The sequence below is a fragment of the Musa acuminata genome, chromosome BXJ3-4 (genome assembly GCF_036884655.1).
Source record: "Musa acuminata AAA Group cultivar baxijiao chromosome BXJ3-4, Cavendish_Baxijiao_AAA, whole genome shotgun sequence".
In the NCBI taxonomy this organism is placed as follows: Eukaryota; Viridiplantae; Streptophyta; class Magnoliopsida; order Zingiberales; family Musaceae; genus Musa; species Musa acuminata.
In genome coordinates, this window is record NC_088352.1 from 47,125,213 (window position 1) to 47,146,119 (window position 20,907).

Below are 20,907 nucleotides of genomic sequence, written 5' to 3' on the forward strand. Positions count from 1 at the left end.
TAACTGCAAACCAGAAATTACGCCGATTTTACAGTGGTTCGGTCAAATGACCTACATCCACTTGCGAGGCCCCTCTTCGATGAGGCTCCCACCTTCCACTAGCAAATCACTTGAAAGGGAAGGGTAAATACCCCTCTTACAACTTTTACAAGCGGTTCACTCTCTTACAGATTTTTAGCAAGAAAGAAGGAGGTGAACACTAGCACATTGAAAACAAGACTAGCAAAGACTCTTCTAAGACTTTTCTCTCAATCAATTGCTTCTTGTTATCTCAGCTGAGATTTGAGGGGTATTTATAGGCCTCAAGAGGATTCAAATTTGGGCTCCAAAATTTGAATTCTCTTTGGGTTCCTGATGCTGGCGGTGCCACCACCTGTCAGTGGCGGTGCCGCCGCATGTCAGTGTCAAACACTGACAGTGGACGGGCGGTGCCACCGCCCAGCCAAGCAGTGCCACCGCCCAGTCAGCTCACTAGTTGGGCTCCAAACTTGGCCCAAACCAGTCCGAACTCGGGCCCAATTGGCCCCTACTTGGGTTATAGGATTAACACCTAATCCTAACCCTAATTAACGTGCTAACTACGAATTTAAAGATATTTTCTAAGCTATTACAAAGTTCGTAAGTCAAGACTTCTTCCGGCGAGCTTCCGACGAACTTCCGACGGTCTTCCGATAAACTCTCGAAAACCATTCTGCGGACTCCCGGTAAGCTCCTAGACTTCACGATTTGATCTTGGCGAGTTCCAACGAGTTTCTTCGGCAAGCTCCGATCTTTCTCGGCGAGCTCCGCGAACTTCCAACGAACCTTCTGGCGAGCTTTCGAAAAACCCTTTGGCAAGCTCCCTACTCATTCTCGGCTAGTTCCGGCAGCATTCCCGATGAACCTTCGGACTTCGGTCGAACTCTCGAACTCGCAACAAATCCTTTGCGCTTGACTCCGACACTTTGTTTCGCTTTATGTCTTCATCATTATCGTAGTTAATCCTGCACACATAAGCCAAAACTCTACTCCGATCTAGACAATTATTACAACGCGAATTGACATTCTGTTGCCCGGCACGTTATTGGTTAGCGCTTCGTCCGATTTTTCAGCGCATCGTCCTCTCTTGCGGCTTGTTGCCCAATCGATGGTTGACCTCCGCAACCCCGATATCCTTGGCATAATTCCGCTCTCCTTGGCCCGATGCCCGACGTCCGAAGCCTTCTGTCGTCCAATATCCTGACGTGATCTCCTCCGGCGCAACGTCAATTCCTCCTGCGTTAACTGTCTAATCCTGATCGAGTAGACCTGCATCACTCAAAATGCAGTTTAAATTATAAACTCATATCAAGTGGTTTCATTATCAAAATACGAAATTCAACAATCTCTCCCTTTTTGATGATGACAACCACTTAATGACTGAGTTAACCTTAACTCCCGGAGTTTAAACAAACTCCCCCTATCAATATGCCATATTGATAGAACCTTGAATTTAAACAAAATTCAAGTCATTGCAATATTCATCATGAATACTTGCAACACATCATCATGAACATATGCATAAAACTTATGCATCACATGTCATGTCATCAACATACTTCTCCCCCTTTGTCATCAACAAAAAGGAGAAGTACCACAATCAAGTGTTTGTTATATGGGTTCAACTCATTGCATGAAAAACATAATGTTAAATTTTTTTCATCATGCAATCTAGTAATTTTACAACATTTTAGAACTTGCAAGCTAGCAATTTAGAGATGTTCAAGAAAGTACCTCTTGCTTTTTGAAATATGCAAGTTTTATAAGCTAGCAAATTCAAATATATGCAAGTTGGCATATTTGCTTTTCTTGAGATAAGCACGATAGCACATTTTTGTATTTTCTTGATGTTTCAAGCTAGCAATTCTTGGTGATGTTCAAGATAGCAATTTCTTCTCTTTTGAGAAGTACAATTTTTGCTTTCTTCTTGAATTGTGCAAACTGGCTATCTCCCCCTTAGTCATTGTAAAAAAGAATGGAAGACTCTTTACATCAATTATGACAAAGGTAAGTATCAATATTATTTGTGCATCATTATATTTTCAAATTAAAACATGCACTATTTGAAAAACCTTATATTTCATTCATACACGATATTGAATAAATCAATCAACATTATGAGCATATCATACATGATACATCATTTTGCAAATAAATCATAGCATTTATCAATATTTTGATCATGATACCAAGCATTCATCATTTTGAGCATTCATGATACACATTATATGCATATATCATCACAATAAAAAGTAATTGCATGCATAATTTCAAATCATAAATGTTTCAAATCATGATGGTATTAACTTGTCAAATTTCAACCTACCATTCATGATCATAACTTTTCATCAAAACAAATTAATGAATATTTCATGTATTCATATCATCACATAAGGAATATCAAGGAGAAAAATAATTGGGTGATGAGATAAACATTTCATGAATACAAGGAATTACATAAAAATCATATCATAAAATATTAGAATATGTGAATGTGAAAGGACATGATTTCTTTTTGAAAAGCCTCCTCATAAATAATCAAAGGAAAATCTTAGGAGATCAAATAATAAGAGATTTTTAAATAAAATTTTAAGTTAAGAATTTTCAAAAAGGATATTCTCTTTAGTAAATCACAAAAGGAAACGTAGGAGAAAAAGATTTCAATTCATGCATAAGAACACTTATGATTCATATTGAAAATTTTCTCAAAATGTAAGAGAATAAAGAGTAAGAAATCTTGATTCATAAAAGATTTCATGTTATAAATTTCAAGAGATCAAGATCATGATTTCAATAAAAATTTATTCAAATTTAAATCATCAAAATCATTATTAAAATCCAAGAGATTCATAAAGATAATGCAAATGGATTCATCAAAATCAATAAGATTGAGCAAAATAATTTTCAAGAATGTTTTCCTCTTTTCGGTTGTTTCAAAACATATGATTTATGTTTAAAAACATATGTTTTTATTTATGCCAAATAAAAACATATATCATGTTTAAAACTGAAAGTGTAAGATTTGTTACAATAAAAATTAATAAGGCACTTTCATTATGGTAAAAATCAATAATCCATAAATCACAAGATTCATCATGCATAATTTCGAAATTTATTAAGCATGATCATTATGCATGACATAAAATCATCAAGATACACATGTATGGATTAATCCTAAGCATTATCACATATTATATAATTATCATCCTTAATGTTGCATACATCATTCAACATTTCAAAACATAACATGCATGAAACCTTAGCAATATACTTTTCATGATCAAATTTTTAATTTTTCAAAGATACTAAAAAAAAAAAACATAATATATTTTTTTTTAAAAGTAATATTTTATTTCCTATTCCTACTATCTAAATTAAGCACTCATGAAAAACTTCAAGTAATTTCAAAATAATTCAAGAGAGTTGAGTTACTTACCTTGTAGTCGAAGCCCGTCAAAGCCCAATTCGCCGTTTCATTTTTAGAAGCTCTTGATTTATCCTTGGGTGCCTTCCTTTTCTTTGGCCTCTTCCTCCGTTCAAGTTCATTGTTTATTTTAGATTTTTATTTAATGAACTTATTAAGAGTTAGTGTTCGAAGTTCAAGTTCATCATTGTCCTCATCACTTGAGTCATCGCTCAAGTGGTATTCATTTGTCCGGAGTTCCAAATCCTTCATATTCTTTGGAAGGTGGTTCAAGTGTTCATTGTGTTCATCATGTGCATTGCGCACCATTTCATATGTCATCAATGAGCCGATAAGTTCTTCAAGTGGAAAAATATTTAAATCTTTTGTTTCTTATATTGCCGTTACTTTTGATTCCCAAGCTTTAGAAAGTGATCGTAAAACTTTACTAACAAGTTCAAAATTTGAGAAACATTTGCCAAGAGCTTGTAAACCATTGACGACATTCGTAAAACGGGTGTACATGTCAACAATGGTTTCGCTCGGCTTCATTCGAAAAAACTCGAAATCATATATTAAAATGTTGATTTTCGAATCTTTAACTCTAGAAGTGCCTTCGTGTGTGATTTCAAGAATGTGTCATATGTCGAAAGCTGTTTCGCACAAACCTACCCGATTGAACTCATTTTTGTCCAAAGAGCAAAATAAGGCATTCATAGCCTTTGCGTTTAAAGAAAACATCTTCTTCTCCAAATCATTCCAATGGTTCATCGGAAGAGAAGACATTTCAAATCCATTTTCGACTATGTGCCATAAATTCAAATCCAAAGAAAGTAAGAAAACTCTCATTCGAGTTTTCCAATAAGTGTAGTTCGTCCCATTGAAAAAGGGAGGACAAATGAGAGAGTGACCCTCTTGAAAGCCGTAAAGAGCCATTTCTATTTGGATGTTAAACCAAAGTAGATAAACGTGGCTCTGATACCAATTGTTAGGATCGGAGCGGCACTAAGAGGGGGGGGGGGGGTGAATTAGTGCAGCGGTGAAGTGCGATAAACTTTTCACGATTTAAACACTTTTCGGAAACTTCGTACGATAAAAGCAACGTTTTCATTTAAAACCGTTTCGATTGCGTTTTAACTTGAAGAGATAAGTAAGACAGAGACAAAGTAGTATAGCATTAAAGTGCAAATGATTTGCAGTAATATAAATGACAATAAGTAACTGCAAACTAGAGATTACGTCGATTTTACAGTGGTTCGGTCAAATGACCTACATCCACTTGCGAGGCCCCTCTTCGATGAGGCTCCCACCTTCCACTAGCAAATCACTTAAAGGAAAGGGTAAATACCCCTCTTACAACTTTTACAAGCGGTTCACTCTCTTACAGAATTTCAACAAGAAAGAAGGAGGTGAACACTAGCACATTGAAAACAAGACTAGCAAAGACTTTTCTAAGACTTTTCTCTCAATCAATTGCTTCTCAAAAAGTTGTTATCTCAGTTGAGATTTGAGGGGTATTTATAGGCCTCAAGAGGATTCAAATTTGGGCTCCAAAATTTGAATTCTCTTTGGGTTCCCGATGCTGGCGGTGCCACCGCCTATTAGTGTCAGACACTGACAGTGGACGAGCGATGCCACCGCCCAGCCAAGCGGTGCCACCGCCTAGGCCAATTCAGCTCACTGGTTGGGCTCCAAACTTGGCCCAAACCAGTCCGAACTCGGGCCCGATTGGCCCCTACTTGGGTTATAGGATTAACACCTAATCCTAACCCGAATTAACATGCTAACTACGAATTTAAAGATATTTTCTAAGCTATTACAAAGTTCGTAAGTCAAGACTTCTTCCGGCGAGCTTCCGACGAACTTCCGACGATCTTCCGATAAACTTTAGGAAACCATTCTGCGGACTCCCAGCAAGCTCCTAGACTTCACGATTTGATCTTGGCGAGTTCCAACGAGCTTCTTCGGCAAGCTCCGATCTTTCTCGGCGAGCTCCGCGAACTTCCAACGAACCTTCTGGCGAGCTTCCGAAAAACCCTTCGGCAAGCTCCCTACTCATTCTCGGCTAGTTCCGGCAGCATTCCCGACGAACCTTCGGACTTCCGTCGAACTCTCAAACTCGCAACAAATCCTTTGCGCTTGACTCCGACACTTTGTTTCGCTTTATGTCTTCATCATTATCGTAGTTAATCCTGCACACATAAGCCAAAACTCTACTCCAATCTAGATAATTATTACAACGCGAATTGACATTCTGTTGCCCGGCACGTTATTGGTTAGTACTTCATCCGATTCTTCAGCGCATCCTCCTCTCTTGCGGCTTGTTGCCCAATCGATGGTTGACCTCCGTAACCCCGATAACTTTGGCACAATTTCGCTCTCCTTGGCCCGATGCCCAACGTCCGAAGCCTTCTGCCGTCCAATATCCTGACGTGATCTCCTCCGGCGCAACGTCAATTCCTCCCGCGTTAACTGTCTAATCCTGATCGAGTAGACCTGCATCACTCAAAATGCAGTTTAAATTATAAACACATAACAAGTGGTTTCATCATCAAAATACGAGATTCAATAGTAGGATGCTTCGATCAGGATGAGACAATTAAAATAGAAAAAATTATGTTGGGTCGAAGGAACATGTCAGAAGATTGGACGTCGGATCAGTGGATCGGTGGACGTATTGACAAAAGGCTTCAAGACGTGGATTCGGGCATCGGGTCAAGAAGAGCGAGTATTGCGCCAAGGATATCGGAGTTACGAAGTCAACTGGCCGATTGGGCAATAGGGCGCAAGAGAAGACGATGCGCCAAAGAATCGGACGAAGCGTCGAGGGACCAATGACATGCCATACAACTTGATTAATGATTAGTATTAATTGTCTAGATTGAAGTTTATTTTACATGTGCAGGATTAACTACGATAGCCAGGCATGAAGCAAAATGAAGTCTCGAAGTCAAGGACGCGATCACGTTGGGAGTTCGAGAATTCGTCCAAAGTCCGGACGTTCGTCGAAAGTTATGGAGGAACCAGCCAAGAAGTCTCGGAGCTTGCTAGTGAAGCTCGTTGGAACTTGCCAAGAAGATCATCATGAAGTCCAGGAGCTTGTCGGGAGTCCTCCGGAACATTACCGAGAGATCGTCGGAAGTTCGCCGGAAGATCATCGGAAAAATAGACTTACGGACTTTGTTTAGCTTAGAATATATCATAGGAATCATAGTTAGCACGTAATTTGACTTGGATTGAGCCAACCTAATTAGGGCCAGCTAGGCCTATGTAAGAACTATGTTGGGCCAAATAAGAAGCCCAAACAGTGCCCCAAGGAGTCTCACCATCGTGGCACAGTCTTCGAGACTGTGTCAGGCAGTGGTACCATAAGTCTGGGTGGTTGTCCCATCCCTGGTAGGGTGCCAGGCCGTGGTATCGCCAGTTTGGGCGGTGGTACCACCCAGCAATGCCCCCCAAGAGATGGTACCACCCAACGTAGGCGGTGGTACCACCCGTGCCCGGGGAACCCGAGATGAGATATTTTTAGTCTCCAAGTTTAAATCAACTTGAAGCCTATAAATACTCCTCTCATCCTTGGTTCAAGAACACAAGCACGGAGAATCTAAAAGCAAAAAAATGCTGCTACTATCTCTTTAGAATTCTCTCCTCTACTCTAAGTGTTAGATTTCTATAAGAGAGGAGTGTGAGTGCTTGTAAGGGTTATCTCCTAAACCCGATAAAAGGAGAAGAGGGGTGTAAAAAGGTGATTAACCCTCGCCTATTGAAGGAAGGCCTCTAGTGGATGTCGGTGACCTCATCGGATAAGGAAGCCGAAAGTGGATGTAGGTCAAGATTGATCGAACCACTCTAAATCTCGATTTACATTTTATTCTTGCTATTTCCTTATTGCAAACCTCTTTAAGTGCTTACTGCCTTCAAGCTATCTTTATGAATACACTTTCAAAGTTATTATCTTTACGAAACGGCTTTTACGTCGAAATTAGTTTTCAACGTACGAGAGATTTAACGAAGTTGACGTTTTTATCCATTGCACTAATTCACCTCCCCTCTTAGTGCCGAACCTGATCCTAACAATTGGTATCAGAGCCTTGTTATTTCTCAATTGGTTTAACACCTAAGAGAAATTGCTCATTTCGGCTTTCAAGAGGGTTACTCTCTCATTTGTCCTCCCTTTTTCAATGGGACGGACTACATTTATTGGAAAACTTGAATGAGAATTTTCTTGCTTTCATTGAATCTAGATTTATGAAATTTAGTCAAAAATAATTTTCAAAAGTCTTCTCTTCCAATTAACTAATGGAATGATTAGGAGAAAAAAGCTTTTTCACTAAATGTAAAGGCTATGAATGCCTTATTTTGCGTTTTATATTAAATGAAGTTTAATTGGGTTTCTTTGTGCGAAACGACATTCGATATTTAGTATATTCTCGAAATCACACACGAAGGCACAAGTAGTGTAAAAGATTCTAAAATAAATTTTTTAATACATGATTTTGAACTTTTTTGAATGAAACCAAGCGAAACCATTGTTGACATGTACACCCGTTTTACGGATGTCATATATAGTTTAAAAGCACTTCGTAGAAGTTTTTCAGATTTTGAACTTGTGAACAAGATTGTGCATTCTCTTTCTAAGAAGTGGGATTCAAAAGTAATAGCTTTACAAGAAACAAAAGATTTAAATTTCCACTTAAAGAACTTATTGGTACATTGATGACATATGAAATAGTGCACAATGTACTTGATGAACATGATGAATAATTTCACCTTCCAAAGAACAAAAAGGATTTGGGACATAGAATATTTGAAGACCACTCGAGCATAAGCTCAAGTAATGGTGAACTTGAACTACAAATGAAATCTAAAAGGTTCGTGAAACAAAAATTAAAAAGCAAAAAGAATAGAACTACTTGTTTTGAACGTAAGAAGAAGAACAAAAATTGAGATGAATCGAGCTCCTCTGAAGACGATGAGAGAATCAAGAAAGGCGAGATGGCTAACTACGCCTTAACAGCTTTCGACATTGAGGTAATCAAAACGCCTTTAGTTTACTTTCAAATTACCTGATGCTTTCATGATGTATTTTCTTTTTTTATTTAATTTAAATTTTTTTAAAAAAAATTGCATAATGTATTGAAAATACAAAAATTATGATCATGATAGTAATTTCGAAAATGATAATGAAAATTATATGTTTAATAAAAAAAATTATTTTGATTAAAAATGCCTTATGAAATCATGCTATATGTGGTTAAGAAATAATAATATGTATTATGTTGATTTTCATATTATTTCTCGATTTTGATTAAATGAAATCATGTTTGATTTGAAGTAATATATAATGATCATGCTTAATAAATTTATATTTCGAAATTATGCATGATGATTTTTGTGATTTTGTGATCTTTTGAAAGATCTTTTTCGGCGTTAATGAATGATGCATGGATTTGGCATAAAAGAAAAGAACAAGGATGTATGAAATCAATCAATGAGTTGAAACAAAAGGAGGAAAGTATTTTTCTTGAAAATTTTTTTTCCCTATCTTATCGATTTTTCATTAAGATACCAATAAATTATTTATGCCATTTTGAATCTCTTGAAAGTAATATTGAGATTTTGATGATTATGATGATTTGAATTTAATATTTTTTATCGAAATCATGATCTTGATTTTTCATAAATTATAACTTGAAATCATTTATGAATCAAGATCTCCTACTTTGTGTTCTTGTATCTTCTTATTGAAATTTATCGAAATGAATCATGATTTTTTTTGAAATTATAATTTTTATGATTCATAAAGAATTGAGAGATATTATACATGAATTGTGATTATTTATGTGACATCTTTTTGTTATAGGAATGTCTATATCATCATCTTGATTTCTCGATATTCAATACATGATATTTTTCTATGAATCAAAATTTTTCATACCAAAATTCTCTTGATATTTTGAATGTGATGAAATTAAATTATGCATGAAATACAAATGAAAAGTTACTGATCATGCATGAGAGGATGTAATGAATTTTGACATTTAGATACCATCATTTGAAAAGCTATGATAATATTGCCAAAATGATGTACCATAAATGCTTGAATATTATGTATGATATGCCCATAGTGATGATTGATTTTTTAGTATCATGCATGGAGTAAGGATGATATGTAAAGTTTTGGAATGTGCATGTTTTAATTTAAAACTAGGATGATGCACAAGTATATTAAAAAAGGATTAATATTTTACCTTTGTCATAATTTAGAAATTGATGCAAAGGGTCTTCCCTTCTTTTTGATATTAACAAAGGGGGAGAAATATCGCTAGCTCATTTTGCAAAATTTAGAAACATACACTTTGCAAAGGAAGCAAAATTGCTAGCTCAAACATTGCAAAGAAAGCAAATATTTACTAGCTTACATATTGCAAGGAGAAGAACTTGACATCTTGAACATCACCAAAACTTGCTACCTTTCATGATGTAAAAATTACTAGAATTGCTAGCTTGTGATCTAAAGAGAAGCAAAAAGTTGCCATTTCAAAAGAAGCAAATGTGCTATCTTGCTTATCTCAAGAGGCAAAAAATGCTAACTTGCACATCTAGCAAAACTTGACAAATTTTCATATTTCAAAAAGCAATAGCTGTTTTTTTGAACATCTCAAAACTGCTAGCTTGTATGTTCTAAAATGTTGTAAAATTTGCTAGCTTGATGTTGTAGAACTTATTATCTTATTACCTTGCATATCTATGATGATAGCAAAACTGCATGATGATAAAACCGGAGATTATGTTAATCATGCAATGATTTGAATTTATTTTTAAACACATGAGAATTTGACTTCTCCTTTTTGTTGATGACAAAGGGGGAGAAGTATGTTGTTGGTATGTCATGATTTGATCATGACATGTTGCTTGGATTTTTGAATCCAAGAGTTTCTATCAATATGGCATATTGATAGGGGGAGTTTGTTTAAACTCTAGGAGTTAAGGTTAAATCCGTCGTCAATTGATTGTCATCATCAAAAAGTTGGAGATTGTTGAATCTCGTATTTTGATGATGAAACCAATTGATAAGTATTTATGATTTAATCTGCGTTTTGAGTGATGTAGGATGCTTCAATCAGGATGAGACAATTAAAGCAGGAAAAATCATGTTGGGCCGGAGGAATATGTCAGAAGATTGGACGTCGGGCTGGTGGATCGGTCTACGTATCGACAGAAGGCTTTGGGACATGGATTTGGGCATCGGACCAAGAAGAGTGGGTATTGCGCTAAGGATATCGGAGTTGCAGAGTCAATTGGCCGATTGAGCAATAGGCCGCAAGAAAGGACGATGCGCCGAAGAATCGGATGAAGCGTCAAGGGACCAATGACATGCCGGATAACTTTATTAATGCTTAGTATTAATTGTCTAGATCGAAGTTTGTTTTACATATGCAGGATTAACTACGATAGCAAGACATCAAGCAAAATGAAGTCCCGGAGTCAAGGACGCGATCACATTGGGAGTTCGAGAGTTCGTCGGAAGTCCAAACGTTTGTTAGAAGTTTTGGAGGAACTAGCCGAGAAGTCTCGGAGCTTGCTAGAGAACCTTGTCGGAACTTGCCAAGAAGATCATCGTGAAGTCCAGGAGCTTGCCAAGTCCGTCGAAACATTGCCAAGAGATCGTCGGAAGTTCACTGGAAGATTGCCGGAAGCTCACCGAAAGAATAGACTTACGGACTTTGTTTAGCTTAGAATATGTCTTAGGAATCATAATTAGCACGTAATTGAGCTTGGATTGGGCCAACCTAATCACGGGCCAACTAGGCCCATGTAAGAACTATGTTGAGCCTAATAAGAAGCCTAAACAGTGCCCTAAGGAGTCACACAGTCTTCGAAATTATGTTAGACGGTGGTACCGCCTAGCATTGGCCCCCAGGTGATGGTACCGCTAGACCTAGGTGGTGGTATCACCTAGGGCAATGTCAACCACTAACACTAGGCGGTGGTACCACTTGTGCCCGGGGAACCCGTGATGAGATGTTTTTAGGCTCAAGTTTGAATCAACTTGAAGCTTATAAATACCCCTCTCTTCTCTGGTTAAATAACACGAGCACAGAGAGTCTAAAAGCAAAGAAACGATGTTGCTATCTCTTTATAATTCTCTCCTCGAGTCTAAGTGTTATATTTCTGTAAGAGAGGAGTGTGAGTGCTTGTAAGGATTATCTCCTAAATCTGGTAAAAGGAGAAGAAGGGTGTAAAATGGTGATTGGCCTTCGCCTATTGAAGGAAGGCCTCTAGTGGACGTCGGTGACTTTGTCGAAGAAGGAAGCCGAAGGTAGATGTAGGTCAAGATTGACCGAACCACTCTAAATCTCGATTTGTATTTTATTCTTGCTATATCCTTACTGCAAACCTCTTTTAAGTGATTAGTGTCTTCAAACTATCAATACACTTTCAAAGTTATTAGCTTTTAGTCTTAGAGCTGTTCCATCGGGCATTAAAAAAGATGCTACGGATGTGTCGATTCCTGAAGAAATAATTGCAATGGATTATTATTGAGAAATAGATTACTTTGTCATGATATGTTCTTCCCAACCAGTAATCGAATTTCTGATTTAGCTCGGCCGTGCAAATGGTTTATACTCTGTGAGTTACACTAGGTGAGACAAAGATATCAGACAATCGGTTAATATTTGCTCACGGTCGTACAATGCATATATGACTCGATAAAAGGATTGTCATGGTAGATTTTGATTTCAAACTTTTATTTTTATTTTTATTTTCTCAACAAAAGGAAAGAGAATTATATTGCAGTCAACGAAATACACCCGACATTGTTCGTTATCGGAGCAAACCAAAACTTGTCTTTAGAGATGGAAAAAGTTAGTATACTCCTCCTTCTAGAGTATACTAACTTTGATCATGAAGATTAAAGGATTATCTTCTTGTTTTGATGAATGTAAATTTGTTTCATGTATTTATGGATGGAAATAGTGTTATTAAATGGTTGGTGACTTGGAAGATGAACGGATAAGAGAAAGAAAGACAGGTAGGTAGTGAACCAACGTCTTCCTTCTTCTCGTTTCACACAACAAGAAAGACTAATCATACTCATTTTTTGGAAACTTTTATTGTCAAACTTCAATTAATTTCCAATGGCAAAAATATTCATTACTGATGAGCGGTTGAATTGTTGAAAACGAGTTCAAAATATGGTAAACCCAATAATAAGCAGAAAGATAGTTGATCAAATATATGCGATAGTAACCTGAGGTTCATATATAGATAAACACCAAGTAATAAGCCTTATCCTCCGATCTTATCCTCTTAATCAACATAAAATCATGATTAAACATACGAATCGATGGCATTCTACCGATATTCATCTTCCGCAAACTATAATTGCATGGTTTTGAAAACCTTCGTTTTCTTGAAAATATAATAGTGAATTATTTTTTATTTCCTTCGAAAAGTCTTTATGTATTTGATTTTCCTTTTTCCACAAGAGTCTACGATATAAGTTTCTGAGTCGTCTAATCCATCAATTCGCTCGTCCTATCTCCATCGTTTCTGTGGGAACGGATTAGTTAGTCTATAAGAAAACGCGTATAGTCCATCATTTTTTTCATATTGTGTTGGTTGACAGACACGCAGCGTGCGATGATCTACCCGGAAGTCCATGGTTAGCTGGTTGACTGACTCGACGACTCCCACAATTCTCGCACTTTGTGTGTTTCACATACTACTCTTCGTCGAACATACGTGGTTTATAAACTCAACAAGAATCCAACTCTGAGACTACAAGAGATTCTGTGTCAAACGGCTCTCTCGGCTCAGCTGTGATGTCACGTGACCCCACCTCATTGGAACATATGTTCGATGGCTGAGGGGGTAGACCGACACAAACTCGTCCTGCAGCAAACCATATGCTTTGATCAAACCCAGATTTATTTCGTCATAAAAAATTAAGAGAAAAAATCCATCGAAATTTGGATCTCGTGTTGGCTTCCTTTCGTGGATCGGATTGTAGAGCGAAGCTTCCTCGGATGAGCAAACTCAAGTTCGATCGAAGGTTTCTTGATCGAACTTGAGTTTGGCATCGAAACGAAACTGAATACGTGAGTTGGATATCATACGGGCTTAGACAATCGTAGAACAAAAGGAATGGGATTCACAAGTATCCATCCTGCAACCATCTCTAAATATAACATTTATCTATCTCAGATGGAATCCATAATTTGTAAATAATAATATGTTTTAGAGGTTAAGCAAGTAGGTTTTCGTATTATGGGTTAGTTCAAAGATGAGAAGAACATCATGGGTTAGTTCAAAGATGAGAAGAACAGTGCATACTTATTTAAAGGTTTCAAGTATACCAACATATGATCTTCTAGACTCGTCTGTGCTATCAACTTTATAGAACGATTCGATTCATTTACACGATCACATCCATCACAATCATTTCAAGTATACGCTATGTGCATTCTGTAGAATAATATTTAAAGATGGATAAAATTATGTGATTACTTTTCTGCGAATCAACTTAAGCACATCACAAACCAAGTGTTCATATGGGTGCCACAGGAATCGAGCAAAGCATCTACTTATCAAGAACATTAATATGCTTACCGTGAGTAATTTAGTGATGACATCATCTCTTTCTCCAAGCTATAGTTTCTTGACGCTTCTTGAATTGCCATATTATCCGAATTACTGTAAATATTCTTTCCAAGAAAAGTAGAAACTGCATTTAGGCATTCGGAGTCTGCATGACCTTTATCAGTCCAATTATTCCTGCTCTGCTTCTTGATCCTTCTCAAGCTCTGCAACCTAAACTCTACTTCTTTCATCGTGGGCCTGTCATTTCCTTTTAGTTGGAGACACATCTGTGCAAGTTGGATCACTTCGTGAAGCCCTTCTTCCATCCCTTCTTTCACAACACGAGCTTCAAGAAATTCTACGAGGCGATCGTCTTGGACAAAATGCATGGACAAATTCATGTTTTCTCCGTCCTCGCTGTGGAAAATTGATCTCTTTCCTGTTAAAAGCTCATCGAGGATGACTCCAAAGCTATAAACGTCACTCTTCTCTGTTAGTTGACCGGTTTGGTAGTATTCAGGATCCAAATATCCAAATGTACCTTGTACGCCCGTAGATATATGAGTTTGATCGACAGGAATGGATCTTGAAGCTCCGAAATCTGACACTTTTACAGTAAGATGATCGTCTAAGAGTATATTGGATGACTTGACGTCTCGATGGAAAATAGAGATGCTAGCGGCTGAGTGTAAGTAAGCAAGAGTTCCTGCAGTTTCTGTAGCAATTCTCAGACGATCTTCCCAAGATAATGATGAATTACCATTTGGCATAAGCAGATGATCAGAAAGCGTCCCGTTCGAGATAAATTCGTAAACCAACAGGGGGACTTCAGTCTCCAAACAACATCCGAAAAGCTTAACCACATGTCTATGGTTTATTTGAGAAAGAAGAGCAACTTCGTTTATGAACTGATCGATCTCTTTCTTCTTCACGATTTTTGATTTTTTGATGGCGGCCACCCTTTGATCGGATAAAATTCCCTTGTAAACCATTCCATGTCCTCCACGACCGACGATTCGGGTGTCATCAAAATTATTGGTCGATTTCTCCAAATCTTTCAAGGAGAATATCTTCGTCTTCTCAGCTATATCAGCATCGGATGAGATCAATTGCTGTAGCAGCAAACCATGATTCTGACGAAAGTATCTTTTTCTAGTCTCTTTTTGTTTTCTTTTTCTCCATCTCCGAGAAATGACGACAAAGCTTATGCCTAGAAGAAGAACCCCCACGCCGGTGCTTACACCAAGGATTCCACCTACATAATGTGTATCATCTGTTACTTCAAATTCTATGATTGCGTTGTGCAAGAGAGATAGTTAAAGACATTTACCAAGCACAAGAATTTGCTTTTTGTCTGCAATACACAATCCATGTATGGGATCGCCATATGTGCCTTCTGGACAAATGCAACTGTAATTGCCAATGCCATTAACACAATGCGCTTTGCACACATGTTTTTCTGGACGCGTGCATTCATCGATATCTAACAAATAAACAACAAATTAGAGACGACGTTTGTACATTGAAATTGACATCTGAAGTATGATTTTTATATGCACCTGAGAGAATTAATCGTAGCGATATTTTCTGGGAGAATAATAATAGTGAAGAGTTTGAAAACCAATGAAGAAGAAACTGAGAATTGTTTATTTTGTTAAACTGAAAATTCCATCTTCAAGAAATTACATTAATTGTTATGTTTATTTGATGTGTACTATCAATTCAGTTCCCTATCATTGCAATTTCTGCATGGATGAAGTAGACTTAAATTCAAATGCGGCAGCAAATCGTGGGTTACCTTCACAGCCATCAGAAACGTAAGGATTCCCTTCGTAGCCATCGGTACATTTGCAGCGATATCCCAGATGGATGCCAACAGAGTTGGTGATGTTTGCGTTCAGACAAATGCTTTGATCGCTGCGACACGCGTACGTCGTCCTGTTCTGCATCGCCTCCTCGCAGGATTGATACTGGATGACCCAGCTAAACATGGCGCTTTCGTTAAGGAACATGAAAGGCTTGTCTGCGTCAGATGGGATCATGAAGATGTTGCCATCGGTTTTCCTGAGTTATAATTGCCCTTGCTCCAACAGTATGTTACTCACAGGAGCCAGGGAATAGCCGAAATTGAGGAGGAGAATGGGTGGAGTGGCTGTGTCGTTGCATGTCAGAGCAAACGATTCATCCCTGTAGCAGCCTTCTTCGAGCCCAAATGGATAGGGCACATCGATGTCACCACATTTTGTCGCGCAATTAGTTGCAGGGTGAGTCACAGAAGAGCCTGTTGAAGTTGCCGAATGCTTAGAGATTACTGCTCACTTGCACAGTAGATATTAATCGAACTAGAAAAGTTTGTTCTGTAAAAATATTGCAACTAAATTGCAGTTAAATGGGCAAAGATTGCAAACTATGCATAAGTAGCAGAGTAGATTGCACACGGTAACGGGACATAACCTTGGCAGCCATCGGGTAAATATGGATTGCCATGGAAATTTGAGGAACATTTGCAGATATATCCAATTCCAGTGTCGGAAGACTTGTTATAAGACCAGGCATCATAGCAATCGCTGTTGCTGCTAAGACAAGCGAAGCTCTCCTTCTTCTTCTGTGCTTCTTCGCAGGATGGTCGATCGTTGATGAACCACCCGAGGGGGAGCTCCACATCGCCATTAAGCCCCTCGAGTTCATCTCTCGTGTAGTATTGGAAAGACATGACGGCCTTGATGCTGGAGTCGTTCACCAAATGTAGCTCGCTCTGGTTAAGTCGCGTTAATCGAATTCCTAATGACTTACTCAGATTATTCCCCTGGCCATTCCATGGAGATACAAAGTTCTCGCAGTGACCGATGCCATAACCTGTCAGAAATACTTCATCGATCTGGCTCGTACCATTGCCAGGGCATAGTGTCAAGCATTGCCCCATGATCTTCCCGTCGGTGGGATTCACTATGGAGGCCAAAGCGCTGCAGCCGATGACCGAAAGCGTGTGATACCCGAACGAGTATGAGTAGGGAATGCTATACACGTCCAGCAAAAGGAAATTGTAAGGTCCATTCCCTAGATTCATCAACGGAGTGTAGGAAGAACCGACGTCGATGCCCATGGTAATGACTGCAGCTTTGATGTAAACCCGGCCATCCACAGCATCAATGCTCCTGTTGACTTCGATATTGCTGGCGCCCAAGAAAAGCTTAGGAGGAGAGGTTGTGTGGTTGCATGTGAGTTCAAAGCCCGGACGGAAGCAGCCATCACCGACGCCGAAGGGGTACACTATGCTGATATTACCACAGCTTTTTGGGCAGGTGGAAGGGAGCGGAAACGTTGGATAGCTCGCTGCTGAAGTCACTGCTATCAGCTGCAGCAGTAGCAGGAGGAACTCCACGGGCTCCATTAATTCTTTCAATTCCCTCGCTCTACCACAAAAATCGTGTCATTGCTTATCAAACCAAAGGATGATTCAAAGAACATGTAGATGATTAGTTAAAGCCACCTGCCAAAATTAACTTGTTTCTCCGACTCTTATGAGAAAGCGCATCCACACCTGGCTGCTACCCGAAATATGTGACACCGGCGATTGGATATAATGGTTTCGACCAAAGGAACCTATTAAAGATATATAAAACAACATAATACTTATTATATTGAAATAGTCAATCATTTGTTCAAAAATGGGCCCCATTTTCATTGTTGATCCAAAACATGGTCCTCAAATGCAAAAGTCAAATTTATCCCACTCACGCAAAGACTAATTCAAGTAAGAACAATAAAAAAGAGACGAGTTCTTTTCTTGAAAGTATAACGTTGAAATTATGTTGCTAGGGTTCTTCAGTTGACTCGAAAAGTCTCATCACGCGGTCCTCCTCATACCGTGTGTGTCGGCAGCTCTTTTCCCCCCTACAAGTCAAGTCAATGGTAGAAGTTTCAAGTCGTCTAACGTGTGTGTCGATGTGCACCACATGATACATCGTGTCTGGGATCGTCCATAAAATTGGATTCCTCTCGCTCGATACGGAATAACGAGACGTCTTCGGACATCTTATCTTGTCTCGCTCCTTAAGAATACTTATTTTTTTCGAAACCAGAATATACTGCTAAGTAAAATTGATTATAAATGTAGTTCCTTACTTACCCTTCGTTACTTACCTTTTACGAAAAAAATTGCTTTTATCGAAGCAGGTCAGAGAAAGAAAAAGTCGGAGAGGAGTTTTCATAAGAATGGAATAGTTATTTTTATTTGGGTAAATTCTAAAAAAAGCTCATATTTTTTTAAAAATTCCCGGCTAGCATTTTTTTTTAAAAAAAAATAGTAATATATATATTTTTTTTCAAATAATGATATTGCACTTATCGACCATCGCCTCTACTCAACGCCACTGCATGTCGACCTCATTGTCGCCCCACCCCTGCCCCCCCCCCCTCCCCCCCCTTGCCTTGCCAAAGTGACGATGGACAAAGCCCTCACCCTCGCCCTATAGGCCTGTCCACTAAGGTGACGACAAAGGTGACTAGGGGTGGAGACGATGACAAACTTTGCACCCCCTCCTTCACCTTGTGCCCCCCTCCTTCCTTACTCGTGGCTCTTTCACCAACAACTAAGGTGATTGATCATGATCGTTATCAATGGCGGTATAGGAGGTGGTTAAAAATAGAGACGATGGCCAATGTGATGAAGGAAGGGACAAAATCATCATTTTACGAGGGAATGTGAGTGCACTGTAAAAAAATTTTAAAACTAGAAATTTTTTTTAAGAACTTACTCTTTATTTTTTTAATAAAACCAAAAGATATTGTTAAATAAAATAATTACAAAGGTCACCTATTTTATCCAACCATATCAATAAAAGAAAAAAATATAAACTAATTCGAAAGGGTAAAGATATATTTAATTATAAATAAGATATTACGAGTAGTCCTTAAGAATGGAATAGTTACTCTATAAGAAAACGTGTAGAGTCTATAAGAAAGCGCGTAGTGATCACATATTGTTTTTAACTTCATTTATAGATGACTGTCTTTTTGGCAAGTCAATGAAAATGATGCGAGTGAGGAAGTCATCTACAACGAGGAGTCTATATTAAACTTCACAAGAAGCAATGATGCGAGTGGGGTCAACAACAATGATCCTTACATATATATATATATATAGTAAGGGCTCTTTGTCATGGATCGGACCCAGTCCTACACAAACGATTTGAGAAACATCACCATAAAACATGGACCGACGATGGTCATAAAACAAGAGAAGAAACGTGTTGTATACACGTGATTTGATCATATAAAAGGGTAGTTCTCTCAACATTACAATATAAGTAGAGTCAGAAACTGTTTTAGCAACATTTTTGAAACATAACATTACCCATATAACCATTACATACGATCCTCAAGCAGAAGGAAGTTTATTCAGTGGCATTCAAGCAGTCAATAAAGATGTGGACATCTAATAATACAAACTCACCGTGGGCAATGATGCGACCACATAAATTCTTTCTCTAAGGTATAATTCCTGGATGTACCTTGATTTGCTTGGTCGACGACTTCAGAGAAGGCATAAGGTGAGTCTCTCGGCGGATGCTCTGTTTCTTCGTCACCATTTACCAAACAATATCCTATTTTTTTCAGTCTGATTCTTCTCAAGTTCTGTAATTTATACTCCACCTCTTTCATCGTAGGCCGTTTAGCCCCTTTCAATCTTAAACACATTTCTACCAATCCAATCATGTCGATGAGCTCTTCTTCGGTCGCTTCTTTCATAACAAGATCATCTATAAGATCAAACGGGCGATTCGCTCTCACCGTTTGAAGAAAATGCATCGATAGATTCAGTCTGTCTTCATATTCGGTGGAGAAAATTGGCTTTTTACCTGTCAAAAGCTCTAGAAGAATGACTCCGAAGCTATAAACATCGCTCTTCTCTGTCAACTGACTGGTCTGATAGTACTCCGGGTCAAGGTATCCAAAGGTGCCTTGTACACCAGTGAGTAAATGAGTTTGGTCGAGTGGAATAAGTCTTGAAGATCCAAAATCTGATATTTTAGCAGTTAAATGATCATCTAAGAGAACATTTGATGATTTGACATCTCTATGAAATATCGAAATTGAAGCAGCCGAGTGTAAATAAGCGAGCGCTCCGGCAGCCTCAACAGCAATCCTCAGGCGATCGTCCCATGATAATATAGAGTAGCCGTCTGGAATATGGAGATGATCTAAAAGAGTCCCATTCGAGATAAACTCACAGATCAACAAGGGAACTTCAGTTTCCAAGCAACACCCGAAAAGCTTAACTATATTCCTGTGATTAATCTGAGAAAGAACTGCAACCTCATTGATGAACTGGTCTATCTCACTCTGTTTCACATTTTTAGATTTTTTAATGGCGACCACACGCTGATCCGACAAAATTCCTTTGTAAACCGTTCCATGTCCGCCGCGGCCGAGCACTCGAGTCTCATCAAAATTATTAGTTGCCTTCTCCATCTCTTCCAGAGAAAATATCTTTGTTCTCTCACTAAAATCTTCACTAGTTGAGATTAACTGTTGTAACAGTAAACCATGGTTTTGATGGAAGTATTTTTCTCTAGTTTTCTTTTGTTTTCTTTTTTTCCATTTCCTTCTCAAAATGAGGAGACTCGAACATAAGAGTAATAGGCCTATGCCGTTGCTTACACCAATGATGACACCTGCACAACATCAATCATAAATTTAGCTCCATAAAAACACTCCTTTAATTTTATTTTCTACGATATATGTGGATGAAGGATTGTCGATGACCTCAATGTCTTCCTTTTGATTTCCATTATTCGATTATTCACCTTTTGCTTCTTTATAAGTAAATTAGTCACAATGCCTTACCTAACAGAAGAGTCTGATTTTTGTTGTTGGGAATGCAGGGTGCAAGTTTA

General features: G+C 38.2%; 3 protein-coding genes across 3 annotated transcripts; all 3 read right to left on the reverse strand.

The window, feature by feature from the left end:
* Positions 1 to 13,996: 13,996 nt before the first annotated feature.
* On the reverse strand, positions 13,997 to 15,999 carry LOC135636473 (wall-associated receptor kinase 3-like). Its single transcript, XM_065148161.1, has 2 exons — positions 15,807 to 15,999; positions 13,997 to 15,263 (listed from the first exon to the last, which is right to left on the reverse strand). Exons 1-2 carry the CDS (start codon positions 15,997 to 15,999, stop codon positions 14,035 to 14,037), a joined length of 1,422 nt encoding a protein of 473 aa, XP_065004233.1. The 3' UTR covers positions 13,997 to 14,034.
* LOC135635383 (wall-associated receptor kinase 2-like) lies at positions 15,329 to 17,579 on the reverse strand. The gene is made up of 4 exons (XM_065146415.1): positions 17,499 to 17,579; positions 16,463 to 17,421; positions 15,807 to 16,289; positions 15,329 to 15,491 (listed from the first exon to the last, which is right to left on the reverse strand). Exons 2-3 carry the CDS (start codon positions 17,397 to 17,399, stop codon positions 16,078 to 16,080), a joined length of 1,149 nt encoding a protein of 382 aa, XP_065002487.1. The 5' UTR covers positions 17,400 to 17,421; positions 17,499 to 17,579; the 3' UTR covers positions 15,329 to 15,491; positions 15,807 to 16,077.
* A 1,820-nt stretch (positions 17,580 to 19,399) lies between these two features.
* Positions 19,400 to 20,598, reverse strand: LOC103974477 (wall-associated receptor kinase-like 2). The gene has a single exon (XM_009389328.3). It carries the CDS (start codon positions 20,480 to 20,482, stop codon positions 19,460 to 19,462), a length of 1,023 nt encoding a protein of 340 aa, XP_009387603.3. The 5' UTR covers positions 20,483 to 20,598; the 3' UTR covers positions 19,400 to 19,459.
* Positions 20,599 to 20,907: the final 309 nt, after the last annotated feature.

What these genes read in the sequence shown, in the direction of transcription:
- LOC135636473 (XM_065148161.1), bottom strand. Translation starts at nt 15,999, where the DNA reads ATGTTTAGCTGGGTCATCCAGTATCAATCCTGCGAGGAGGCGATGCAG. An exon ending in CGTTTCTGATGGCTGTGAAG is followed by an intron (nt 15,264 to 15,806) that starts GTAACCCACGAT and finishes CACATTATGTAG; the next exon opens with GTGGAATCCTTGGTGTAAGC.
- LOC135635383 (XM_065146415.1), bottom strand. Translation starts at nt 17,399, where the DNA reads ATGGAGCCCGTGGAGTTCCTCCTGCTACTGCTGCAGCTGATAGCAGTG. An exon ending in TTTACCCGATGGCTGCCAAG is followed by an intron (nt 16,290 to 16,462) that starts GTTATGTCCCGT and finishes CAACTTCAACAG; the next exon opens with GCTCTTCTGTGACTCACCCT.
- LOC103974477 (XM_009389328.3), bottom strand. Translation starts at nt 20,482, where the DNA reads ATGGAGAAGGCAACTAATAATTTTGATGAGACTCGAGTGCTCGGCCGC.